Source organism: Mchenga conophoros, linkage group LG7 (genome assembly GCF_057382185.1).
Source record: "Mchenga conophoros isolate Kocher_MC1m ecotype Shallow Benthic linkage group LG7, M_conophoros_male_GT1.1, whole genome shotgun sequence".
Classification (NCBI taxonomy): domain Eukaryota; kingdom Metazoa; phylum Chordata; class Actinopteri; order Cichliformes; family Cichlidae; genus Mchenga; species Mchenga conophoros.
The window spans coordinates 11,261,907-11,274,644 of record NC_140532.1 but is presented as its reverse complement, the minus strand read 5'-3'; the positions used below and the strand labels follow the sequence as shown (position 1 = coordinate 11,274,644).

The following is a 12,738-nucleotide window of genomic DNA, read 5'->3' as shown; positions in this document are numbered from 1 at the left end:
ATAATATTGGGGCAATTTTCATCTAAGGACTGGAATTAGTACCAATATAAGCAATGGTCTCAAAAGAATTCAGAATAAATCAATGATTTCAGTCTCTCCATTTGACCTTTATTAAACACTGTATTAGTCACTCATTCACTAATGAGATAATAACCGCATAAAGATTAATAACAAACACTTTAGGTGCACTGATATAGGAGTGTTTGAGTTTAAAGAGTAAATCACAACAAATCATGAAATGAAGGGTTCTTTTTGTAGATTGCTAATTTATTTTATTTGTAAAAGCATGGCATTCATGCCAGATGTTGTATTTTTGGATTGCTTTACCATCATACCAGAAAGTTGACTTGCAAAGACTTTTCAGTAGTTAGAAGTAAATTATACAGCCGCTGTTAGAGAAAATAAGCAAAAAAAATAACCAGACGGTACACATGCTATTTCATTTCTGTCTCTGTAACGCATACACAACACAACAAACTCTAGTCAACACTCAATGCTAAGCTGATGATCCAAAAATAGGTGCGGTTATAAACACACTCGTAGGTCAGAGCAAAGTTGAATCCTTCAAGCCAACACTGAAAGCCAACAGCTGTGGACAAGCCATAAGTGCTATACATGACAAAGATCAAACCTATGTGTGATTACTTTTTCATCACTGCAACATCCTTTTAATGCAAAACACCTCTGCTGCTACTTTAATCGTTTTATCTGGATATTGTTTTCAACTTGACAGCCATGTTTGGAATTCTAAATGGTCCCATTTAGAATTCCAAATGCAGTGTTACCCCCAATTATATGCTCAAAACAAAATCTTAACTGTTTGCAATTTACAAATGTTTGGCACATGTTAAAATAGACTTTTTGTTTTATTTTTTAAAAACATGCTTCTCCCTTGGGGGTGCTGGAGCCTATCCCTGCTGTCATAGGGCGAGTGGCAGGATACACATTGGACAGTTACACATTTACACCTATGGGCAATTTAGAATCATCAGTTAACCTAACCAACTCCACATAGACAGTCCCCAGCCAGATGGTGGAGTTGAAATCTGGACCTTCTTGCTGTGAGGCAACAGTGCTAACCACTGCGCCGTCCCTAGAAACCCCAAGAAATCACTTTTAAGCTTCACAAGAGCTTTGTTAAGACAAATTCTAAAGCAAATAGATCTTCTTCTTTTTTTAACTCTCATGATATTATCCTCAGTCACAAGGTCAACAGTCTTGAACACATGTTAGCAATGACTTGTTAATATAAACCACTGTGTTCCAGCATGTGCTGTGTACTAACATCATTCCATTTTCTAGAGGTGCTCAAAACATAAAAAATTAAAGCCCTATTCTGCAAACAGTGCACAGCACCTTGTAACCCAGAGAGCAATAAATGCTGACCAAGGAGACTTAACATCATGGCAAGTACAGCCACGACATGATGGTTGGGTGGATTATATGCTGTAAACTGTAGAATGAGCTGTTTAAGCTGTTAAGTGTAGGTTAGTACAAAATGAAGCACTATAAAGAGAATAATCAAGGATATTCAAACTGCACCTTATGAAAAGCCAAACATACTAGTACAGCACACAGCATTGCCTACCATTAAATATGGCTACAATATGTAGATGTTTCAGTCCTTACACAATCTAGCCCACAGGGATCTCTGCAGTCAATGGCAAAAAGAAAAATTCATATATGAAAATCAGATACTTTTAACTAAATAGCTAGTACTCTGTTTTAGGTAATCTAGTCTTATGGATTATAAGTACGCTTGTTTACTTGAAAAATAGCATGAATACAGTTCCTGCAATCACCATTAGTATATGCTTTGTATGTTTAAGTAAACATACCGTAATGCACTGGCAATTATTCAATTTGAAAAAAGTAATCAGATTTAGTTCTTAGTCATTAGAAGGGCTTTCAAGGTAAACTGTTGCGATTCTTTTCTCCTGTGAAATCTTCACTGGCATCTCCAGGACTGGAGGCTGCAGCTCTTGCTCTGAGGCAGCCTCGTCATGGCCACCGTGTACATCCATCTGGAAGGAAAATGACTTGTCTGATGGCCCCAGTTTAAAATGTTTCTCACTGATTTCAGATGCAGATTCTCCTTTGTCGCTGAAGTCGCCATACTCCACGCTATGAGCAACATTATCTTCTCTGGAAACTCTAATGCTGTATCCTCCTCCCGCCCCACTCTGGAAGGCTTTCTCGATCCCTATGTTAGAAGACTTGAGCGCTGCCATGATCTGATCTTCAGATAGGTCATCTCCTTCCAGCAGCCCAGATTCTTCCAGGGTTTGAGAAACATTTAGCTCTGCAACTATAGTCATGGTTCCATTGTCAGTGGACTGTTCCACTCTTTTGACACCGACGGCTACATTCTCTGGACTTTCACTACTCACTCTGGTGAGGAAAGCTAACTCCTCTTTCAGTGGTCCCGACACTGAACTTTGTAGCTTCTCAAGAGCTCCTTTCAGCTGCTCTTTGGGCTCCAAAGAGTCTTCTCTCAGGTACTCAAGCACTGCCTCTTGCACTACAGGTGAGACCCGAACCTCTTCTTCTATTATGCACTCTGGAAAACTCTCTTTGGCAAACAACCGGTCACCTGACATAAACTCATATTCATCACTTTCTTTTACAGTCACTTTTTTCTGGGGAAGGCCATCATCTTGATAATACCTCTCATCCGACAGGTCATCTACAATTCCATAATGGCCATATGAGGTTATCCCGCCACCCTCCTCAGATTCAGAAAGATTTTCATCTGGTGTGGAGACAAAATACTCATGAGACTCTTGATCATGGGAGAAATGTGGATATTCACTCTCTCTAGAGACCTCTTGGACTTGTACAGATCCAAACTTTGACTCATCTGTGTTGGATTTCATGACATTATCATCCCCCCTGCTACCTTGAATGCCATGAGGGATATTTTCTGGCTCCTCAACTTCAAAATATGCAGAAGGCTCATGAAAAGTCAACCCGGACTTCTGCTCAGCCTCAAGTTCTTCATCACTGTAAGACTCCACTGGTTCCTCGATGATTTCCACATTGACTGACTTATTTTGTAAGTCCCCTCCTCCTTGCAAGCCACTCAGCAGGTTCTTGACCATGCTTCCTGTTGCTGTGTCCTTGATGTCCTCTAGTGACACTTTCTTCACACCTTGTTTCAACAGTTCTTCCAGGGCATTGTCCTGAGAAACATCCAGCTCTTCCTCCACTTTGGACTCCAGCACGATTTGTGTTTTAGTCGTGCCATCCTCCTGCTCAGTTTTCTCCACGTGATATCTGACTTTTGAATCTCCTGCTGAACAGACCTTGGCTTCCAAACCTGCTGGTTTTATCACTTTCTCAATTATTTCTTCTACAGACACAGAGTCTAATATCTTTTTCTCAGCTGGGCCTATTGTAAACTCTGTTCTTCCTTTGTCTTTGACCTTGCCGTCGACAACGGGGCCTTTTTCTTTTTCATCTGACACATACTTCTTGCTTTCGGTCTCGGTTTCCGTAACTAGGCTCTTCATTGATGGTGACACCACTCTTACTGATTTGGTATCAGGAGTAGAAGACTTGTCAGGACTCATCTGGCCCTCTGTGTGTGGGAGCCAGATGAGTTTCACAGTTTGCTCTTCTGCTGTTCTTTTTGGTACACTCCGACTGACTTGGTTTTCACTATGGCCTGCTTGCTTATCTTTGGTTGTAGTACTGGTGGTGGTAATGGTAGTAGCAGAGGCAGAAGCAGCTGCCTGAGCTTTGTTAAATGAGATCATATCCCTTCTGGATGCCGGACTCTGATGGCGAGCTCTTCCTGTAACTGAAATAGGGATGACCCTAGACGGACTTATGGACCCAGAGGAAGGGATGGGGGCTCTTCTCAAGCTTGAAGTCGATGGCATGTACCTTACATCCATGTGCTGTTTGGTGGTTAAGGTGGAAGCTCTTGGAGTATAGCGTCGGGCAGGCATTTTGATATCTGAGTCAAAAGTAATTAGTAAAGAAGTAATTAGTAATAATTATTTGATGAATTGACATTTTGTTTTCAGTTTTGCTTAATAAATGTGTAAATGATTTATCCAAGTAGAAACCAGTCTTGCAGTGTTTCCCCATCATTATCACATCAATAAAAATAACTGAGAAACATACCTATTATTCTTTCTCTTTGATGTTGATTCACTCGCTTATGAGCATCTTGCAGACTGATTCGCTCACCCTCCAGAAGAGCCCTAAACAGAGACAAGGCAAATTACATATGAAGACAGGGGCAAAAAGGTCCTAACTCAAGTTAATTTCTCAAATATTTTCAAAACATCAAAGACAAGTACCTCATGGGATCGTGTACATCCTTCAGCTCTGCCATTTCAACCCTCTCAAACTAAACACACTTGGCTTACGAGAAGGCATGAATGCTGTACCTGACCATATAGGGTAGTAGTCTTAAAAATTCAAATAAGCCACCGTCATTTAATATCGATGCATTACTAGTATTTGAAACAGCTCACCTTTCCTTGGCCATGCTTCAACAGACATACAATAGCAAATGAAACGAGCAACTTCTCTGGAGAGTGCCTTCCGAAAGACTGGCCTAAAAATAACGCCCACAAAGCATGGCTGTCTATGCTTCCCTGTGAATCCCAGAGCAAAAACGGACACGTGACACATACAAAAACAAATGCCGCTGCCACGTCTCTAATAAGGTATTCTGTCTATTCCAAAAGTTCAAAACAAACCAGTTGTGCCTGTGGAGAGCCTGCCATATAGAGGCAAGCTAAAGCTAAAATGCTAATATCTATCACCATCTTTGATATAAGTCTGTTTAAATGTAGGTCAATATGAGGCAAGAGGTTATAATATGTCAAGGGTACATTGATATAACATTCCAGTACAGTGTTTACCCACTGTTTTATAAAGAGCTTTGAGATCTTAGCATCTCCCTGTGTCATGAACATGAAGCCAACACACTGAGTGCTATAACAAGACAAGTTATTGCTTATAAAATCAGTCCTCCTTCACACAATATGCTCTAACAGCTTTACTTAAGAATCATCTATAGTATGTGTAGTATTTATGTAACCTTGTCAGACACTAATTTTCAGTTAAGCAGCTCGGGGTTTTTTAAACTGTACAGCAGTCTCCACTGTTGGTGCATGGAGCCACTGCAGGTGGGGTGTGAGTGAACAATGAAAAATATGAATCCAAGCTATATTAGCTTAATGTGACTTTTGTTTGAGATCTTAGATTTGAGCAATTAGTGCCAAAACCAGGGATGAGCAAGCAAAGTATGTCTCCTTATGTAAATTATGAAGTTAATTGAGTTAAGATTAACTTGAAGAGGTATTTGGGCTGGTTTAATCAGTAATCTGATTTCAAAACCATAGAAATATCTCAGAATAAAGAAAGCTTCTGCATTTTAGCCATTGTTTCTACAATGTTTTCTACAATTGTTTCTTAAGAAAAGAAAAAAAATAATGATTCCAAACAAATAACCATTACTGTCTCTGTTTTCACATGCGCTCATTCCCCAAAGGAGTTCTTCATGAACAACACAAAAATCGTTCAAAATTGTTGTAGCTTACACTTTTTAAAGTAGACTGACTGTTAGCAACACCTTTGCAAAAAGCATCTGACAGCTTTTCCTTGTATTAAACGTGTCTCTAAAACATTTAAGACGCCACATGTACTTCTTCTATGGAAGACATTTCCCCTCACAGTAAGGGAAGCAGTGAAACACATACTCCTATGTGGTTCTAGCACCCAGGTATGGTTCATATCACATAATAAAGGCTTACTGAAGAGTTGCATAACGCTGACTGCTGATTGTCTCTCATAGTGTTTTTATTCGTGCCATCTGTGCTTTTCATGCTAACACAAGTAAAAATGGCTTCTGGGAAAAGACTTAAACTTGACGTGACATAAAATATCCATTTCATTTATTTAGACAAAAAATGAACAAACTAAATGGTTTCATCACCTGTAAGTAGCAACCTCCATTCCTAGATCCATCTTCACCTGGAGAAGCTGCTGATGCTCTCTCATTTTTTGTGCTATAACATCAGCCATCACATTCCTCTCATGCTCCAGCTGTTCAACAGTCATCTGATGGTAGGGGGGGAAAAGCAAAAACAGGAAACCATAATTCATCTCAAGGCAGCTTTTAGTGCTCTTAACAGATTTGAAGTTTTTAGGCGTGTCCTCTCAAGTAGTGCTTTGTGTATTGTGCATAAACCCTCTCCAGTAATGTTAACATTTGCCTTCCTTACATACAGATAAACAGAGGAATGTATTTGGTGTGACTTTACTGAAGACAGCCCTGCAGTGGGTGGAAAGAGAAGTGGTATGTAACTGACTGGCCTGCTTTAGACTGCATCTTCAGGCTAATAAGGATTTGTCAGTCTGACAGCTAATTGGTTTAAGTGGCTGGTGTAATCTAGCAGTTGGACGGTATTAGGGCGGAAGTATAGCGTTTGTCCAGCTAATGGAGCTATGCTGTCCTGGTATACTGACGTCAAATGTTGTGCACAATCCATATTTTTTAGTTATGGGTACATAAACTTGACAGGCCTTGCTCACTGTTGAATAATGACCCCTCCTTATTTATTGTGTAGCGTTTTGGTACAGACGCCAGAATGGTGCAGCGTGTGTATATATATATAAATTTCACATTATTGGAATGTGAATGTAAATTTCACATTATTAGAAAGATCGAAAACATTTGTAGCAGCCACTGTGAGCTGCAGCTGCATGAGTACCTTTAAGGACAGTGGGTGTGGCAGGGCAGCAAGGGACAAGCCGCTACCCCGTCTCCAAAATTAGAGCTTATTTTGCGGGGTTTACTGAAAGTGGTTTTTCGTTTGTTTGTTTGTTGATAAAACGAATCAAACAATGCCAAATTAAACATTTCTTCTACTGTAGCACAATTAATTCGTCCTTACCTGATACTGACTGTAGTCCACACGGAATTTTTCCTGCATGTGCATCAGTTGCTCCTCAAGTCGCATTTGAATCTGCCCTTGTTTTTCCGCTTCCGTGCGTAATTTGTCCAACTCGGACGCATACAGCATCTTTTCCCTCTGCATGTCGTTCAGCATTGCCTGGTCCGCTTTAATTGACTGCTCCATGTCTTCTACCGTCTTCTGGTACATTTCGAAGGTCTGAATCCATCCTTCGGACATACCGTGGGCATACTCCTGCACCTCTTCCACGGAGACCACCGGAGGCCCACGATAAGTTTGCCTGATGATGGGTGCCACTCGGGACTCCACCTGACTGCAAAGGCGGCTCACTTCTTCCCTGTGTGCATCCTCTAAGCGTTTATACTCGTTCTCTAGTTGCAGCAGCCGCTGCTGGAGTTCGCTGTTGGTTTTGTGAGCGTGATGAAGCTCCTGCTCGCAGTTCTTTAGTTCGCCGCTGACGTCCCGGCACACATCGGTCTGCTCGCTGCACAGACTCTGGATCATCTGCAACTCCCGCCATAGCTTCTCCCTCTCCATCTCAGCCTGGGACTTTTCAAACGACAGCTGCCCCACCATTCTCCGCAGGTCCTGCATCTCAGCCCTGTACTTAGTTTCCCATCCGGTAGTCCTCACCTGTCTCAGTTTATTTATTTCAGCAATGAGATGCGCGTTTTCTTGCTCCAGCTGCTTGGTTCTGGATAGATACTGGGTAAGTCTGCTGTTGAGCTCCTGCAGCTGGTGCTTCTCGCTCTCAAAAGTTCTCTTGAAAGGGAGCATTGTGGTAACTAATTATCTCTGTTAAGTTAGATGGAGAAAAATGTCCGGTGATTTTATTTATTATTTAGGAGACGGATTCTCCCGGCATCAATTTGCGTCTTCGTCCGTGGGCGCGACTGTGATGTAATTTGTGATCGGTGGCCTTTGACAAGTGCAGGAGGAGGAGGAGGGCGGGTCCTTTGCTGCATCATAGCAGCGTCCCGAGCGTGTCCCTCCGTCCCTGTCCGTTGTTATGTTGCGTTTAAGTGCTCTCTGAAATACTATAATGCTAAACTCACCGCAACTATAAATAAAAGAAAGGACAAGCTAAAAAGAAACGTACACGAGTTAAAAAATGATAATAATTGAGGTTTAAACACAGTATATTGGTTTTGGCTACATTTACCTTTTGGCTTTTTCTCCCACATGTAAAAGCCAGTCTACATTTAACTGCAGCTATAATATAGCTCCATATTAGAATGTATAAATATATATTATTTAGAATGTGTGTTACACTTAAAATATATTCCCACTGATGTCGTAAGCGTCTAGTTTGCAGATTTGGTAAATTTGCTTTTTCATTTTGCTTTTTTAATTTTAATTGAATCTTTTTTTACCCTAATACTTTTTAATTCAGAAGATTTACTCTTTCAATGAAGTGCTTGCCTTTGTTGTTTACTTGCCATAATAGACCGATAGATTCTTCACCCTGCATGGGAAGTTATTGTGTTACAGCACCAGGGTAAATATTTAAAAATAGAACATCCTACACTAAATAAACACAAGTTAAAGTAAATGTGCCAGAGGCAGAACATAGTGATGGCTTGATTCTGTGAGAGTGCAAGAACTTTAAATATATCCAACAGCGATTTAAGGTTAAGTTGAAGGAAAGTAAAAGGTAAACTGAGATTGTGCAAGAAAGTAGTTAATATGGATAAATACAACGTACACACAGTGGCGCAGTGGGTAGCTCTGTTTCCTCACAGCAAGAAGGTCTTGTTCATGTTCTCTCCAGATTCCTCCCATAGTCCAAAGACATGCACTTAGTGGGGTTGGTGACTTTTGGTGATTCTAAATTGCCTGCAAGTGTTATTGAGAGTACAAATGCTAGTCTGTCTCGCTGTTTTAAGTTCAATATGATTTGTGGATGGCATAACTTTCCTGAGACACCTGAATGCATCACCCTCACAGGGGCATCACATTTATCAGAGATGAGCGCCCCCAAGCGGACAGTAAACGAATAGCGAAAGCTAAAGAAAATCTATCTACGTTTTAGTATCCTTGCATGAAATCCCTGAACTGCTGTTACAGGCGCTGCAATCTCGGTTCGGCTATGAATAAAAGCGAAACTGTGGTCGTTACAGGTAAACTGTAAATGTTCATGTCCTCCATAATCGCACCGGACCGACTTTTATTTTGAATTGGCAAATTCGATTTACTTTTAAGGTTTTGGACCTTTTCGACAGTTCTTGACCAACACCAGCTGGGAAGCCGCCAAGGTAATAACGATCAACGCCACCGGCTGACTGAGTCTGAAAATAACTCATTTGAAAAATGATTGCAGGGGTTGAAACTGATCGGACTGGGGGAGAATGTTGACGTCCATGTGAGGGAGTTACCAGTGAGTTACTTGAAAACCCAGAAAGTTATTGGTGAGCTCTGGCACACTCTTAACCCAAAGGTAAAAATAAAGCGAAATGTGACTTGTAGACTGATCACCTTATTAGTTTAAAACTTAATTCTGTCAATAGATTTCCAAAATGTTTATTGTGCTTCTTCCAAATATGAAAAATAAATAATAAAGAAATCCCACCACAAGGTGAATAACTCACTCTTGTGTTTGTGTGCATTTACTTCAGTTTGCTGTACATCTGGGTTTGGCCAGAGGCTCCAGTGTGGTGATTTTGGAGCAAACGGGGAAGAACACTGGCTACAGAGACCGAGATGTCTGCGGCTACTGTCCAGAGACTCGCTGCTGCGTCGAAGGGGGGGCACAGAAGCTGGAGTCAGTCATTAACATGAGGGCAGTCTCAAAGCACTTCAGACAAGCAGGGATGAATGTAGTTTATTCAAGAGATGCTGGCAGGTAGGCAAGTGTTCCAGCACGATCAAGAGTCACTCTTGAATATGAGATAATGGCTGATTTCTTCTTTTTAGGTACCTGTGCGATTTTGCATATTACTGCTCACTGTATCATGGTCAGGGGAGAGCAGCCCTCATCCATATACCCACATCTGGTACCTTGGCCTCAGCTGACAGACTGGTGCCTCTGCTGCAAGCCCTCATTCAGAAGATCCTGGAACAGCTGGAGGAGCATTCAAAAACAGGAGTTCCCCCTTTTGTGTCAATGAGGTAGATCGTGATCCATAGCAGATACCCACTGATTGGTGTGAATGGAAAATTAAATATAGCAGGCATTCGTAGTTCTCATTCATTTATTTATTCAAAATTTCAGCAAAAAAAAAAAGAGAAAGAAAATACAAGAAATTCTCAGATACATATTCAGAGAAGGTGTTTTAAAAAATACACCATCTCAGCTATAGGTGTGAAAAACTTTGAGGCCTCAGATATAGAGCTTGAAAGAAGACAGTCTAGTGATTTTTCGTTTTGATTATTTCTTTCCCCAATCTAATGAACACACAGATTTTGTGAAAGCATCATAATAAAATAATAGTAGTAGTAGACCAAGGCCCCTCAGAAGGTACAGGAATGCAAATCATTAAAAACAGAGGCGCAGGATGATGATGAACCTCAAACTTATTATTGCAGTTTAAATGCACTGATGCATTCTCCATAAACCTGACATTTGCATGAAGAACATTCTGAAGAATTGAAATGTTGACAGACGACTAAACTGTAGTGTATATTTATGCTGTTTAAGCCTAAGGTAACGCAAAAAAAAAAAAGTATCGCGTGAAGCTGTAAACTATCGTCTTTTTCTAACCATGATTACTCTTCACCGTGACTACCCGTAAATCTACGCAACATCCCTGTCCTATACATGTCCACGAGTTCATTGTAAATGTTGTAAGCTTTGACAGGTTCGTGATCTAATGGTAACTAGTTATTCAACAGCTATTCACCTCAGAACAGATCAGTGTCTACTCTCAGAACTGGAAAGTTGACATATACCATAATACAGCAAAAAAACAAAAACAGAAATGCATAGATATGTTAAGTAACTACCTAAGCTGTTTGCTTGTCAGTGGTGATTTTTAAACCGTTGTGATATTAAACAGCAATCAGACAGTTTTATCTATTTTTTTTATTTACCAAGAACTTTAATTGAGCACCCAAATTTCACATTAGAAGTTACCTGGTTGCCTATCTGTGATCCCATTTTCTTTTCTTATTGCTTTTGGGTATTCATATAAATGCAAATTATCTAATGTTCCCAGCCCATCAGCCCTTGCACTGAGTTAACGCTCGCCAAGTAGCCACTGCGAGTTAAAAAGTAGCACTGAGGTTTCTTTTGTTTTTGTTTTTTAATGAGACGCTTTGAGATGTAAAAGCTACTTTGCCACCTTTTCACGCTTGTTCTCTCTCTTTTTTTTCCCTCCTATTTTGTGGTGACAAAATAAGATCTACTGAGGTGACTGAACCAGCAGCATTACTGTAAGTATCAGTTACAACGGGCCAGACAAAAAAAATGGGGGTTGCAGACTTGACTTTTGATAGAGCAAAACAACTCTGAACGGACAGTGAGGGAGTGGCACCGATAACGAGAGTGGAAATGAACGCTGGGGTCAGAATGTCTTGGCATTCAGACTGGGAAGGAAGGGGAAGGGGGATGATGACATTCACATAACCACGAAGAGTTTATAAGGGTAGAAAATGACACTGTTTTACTGCTCTTGTGATTCCAACGTGGAAATCATTGATTTAGGGGTTCCTACAGAAGTTAGAAATACGTAGGAGGCTGCTTTCCCCATATTATGGAAAGTTCACAACTATCTAGTTTTTGTTGTTGTTGTTCTGAAAAAGTGAATGCCATCTGTTTGCTTGGAATAAAGTGAGAGGTGGAGTTGCACCGTATGCTCGCAGCATCACAGGCTGCAGGTCAAATTGTTTTATTGGAGGTGATGAAAAAGTTTCCCTTTTTAAATATTTCCCGTTTTATATCTATCTATATATATATATGTATGTATATACATTTTTTATTTTAGACTTTTATATAAAAGCATTTTAGAAGAGGAAAAATTAAAAGTTTTTGTCTTTTGAGGATTTGAGGTTGTGACATTTATGTTTGGAGATGGAATGTGTGGTGTTGAGCCCTGGCCTCCTGTCTTATCATGTACTGCACCTGCCTCGGTTAAAATACAGTGTAGATCGATGTCCTCACATAAATACTCATTTACATTTAACATTGAGAGCAAAACTACACCGTACTAACGGCTGCTGTTCAATTTGAGCAAACGCGCGGGCCTTTTTTTTTCTAAAAGCTTTAACCCGCTGGGCCAGAAATGGCCGGGGTAACTTAACAACACTTCCATTCCATCTCCTGTGTTAGTCCGCTTCGTGAGGTTTATCTAGATCCCTGTGGGGGTTTAAAAAAAAAACGAGAAAGAGTGAGATGTATTTGTTTTCCATACGCATACATATATTTAAAAAGAGTGAGGTAGATATAATTAAAGGGGGGAAAAAAAGAAAAGGTTTTAAGTCCCCCAGTCATGACACCAAAGAAAATGCATACAAAAAAATCCAACTTTATACTGAATCATGGGGCATTTATACAGTGATTTAAACTGATATCACAAAAGGAAAAAAAAAAAGAAGAAGAAATAAATAACATTTCTACAGAAAAAAATAAAATAAAAGAAGGGGAAGGGGAATCACCAGGTAACATGAGCAGAAATCCTTCAAAACACTTTCAGTATTCAGCCATTCGTGACATTGAAATGCGTTCCCTTCCCTGGATTTTAACCCATCCTTTATTTGGTTTTAAGAAGCAGTCGTCGTGAAGATTAAACAATAAGTCTGAAGAAAGGAAATCAGCAGAGGGAACACTGAGCTAGAGGAGGGAGTAGAAGTGAAACGGTTAAAA

General features: G+C 40.3%; 2 protein-coding genes across 3 annotated transcripts; one reads left to right on the top strand and one right to left on the bottom strand.

The window, feature by feature from the left end:
- Positions 1 to 94: 94 nt before the first annotated feature.
- Positions 95 to 7,869, bottom strand: synm (synemin, intermediate filament protein). Its single transcript, XM_085282081.1, has 4 exons — positions 6,918 to 7,869; positions 5,957 to 6,081; positions 4,132 to 4,211; positions 95 to 3,961 (listed from the first exon to the last, which is right to left on the bottom strand). The coding sequence occupies exons 1-4, from the start codon at positions 7,713 to 7,715 to the stop codon at positions 1,890 to 1,892; spliced, it is 3,075 nt and encodes a 1,024-aa protein (XP_085138207.1). The 5' UTR covers positions 7,716 to 7,869; the 3' UTR covers positions 95 to 1,889.
- On the top strand, positions 7,804 to 12,222 carry pgpep1l (pyroglutamyl-peptidase I like). 2 transcript variants are annotated; one of them, XM_085282082.1, is made up of 6 exons: positions 7,804 to 9,058; positions 9,141 to 9,193; positions 9,259 to 9,375; positions 9,554 to 9,780; positions 9,852 to 10,046; positions 11,277 to 12,222. In XM_085282082.1, the coding sequence occupies exons 1-6, from the start codon at positions 8,980 to 8,982 to the stop codon at positions 11,311 to 11,313; spliced, it is 708 nt and encodes a 235-aa protein (XP_085138208.1). In that variant the 5' UTR covers positions 7,804 to 8,979; the 3' UTR covers positions 11,314 to 12,222. The 2 variants fall into 2 exon arrangements, with proteins under 2 accessions (XP_085138208.1, XP_085138209.1); XM_085282083.1 differs by lacking the exon at positions 9,259 to 9,375.
- The last annotated feature ends 516 nt before the right edge of the window (positions 12,223 to 12,738 follow it).

Coding starts and splice junctions, on each gene's coding strand:
- synm (XM_085282081.1), bottom strand. CDS start 7,715: ATGCTCCCTTTCAAGAGAACTTTTGAGAGCGAGAAGCACCAGCTGCAG. Junction 4,212..5,956: donor ATGGAGGTTGCTACTTACAG/GTGATGAAACCA, acceptor GTCTCTGTTTAG/GGCTCTTCTGGAGGGTGAGC. Junction 3,962..4,131: donor TCAAAGAGAAAGAATAATAG/GTATGTTTCTCA, acceptor CTTTTGACTCAG/ATATCAAAATGCCTGCCCGA.
- pgpep1l (XM_085282082.1), top strand. CDS start 8,980: ATGAAATCCCTGAACTGCTGTTACAGGCGCTGCAATCTCGGTTCGGCT. Junction 9,059..9,140: donor CGAAACTGTGGTCGTTACAG/GTAAACTGTAAA, acceptor TTTACTTTTAAG/GTTTTGGACCTTTTCGACAG. Junction 9,376..9,553: donor GGCACACTCTTAACCCAAAG/GTAAAAATAAAG, acceptor CATTTACTTCAG/TTTGCTGTACATCTGGGTTT.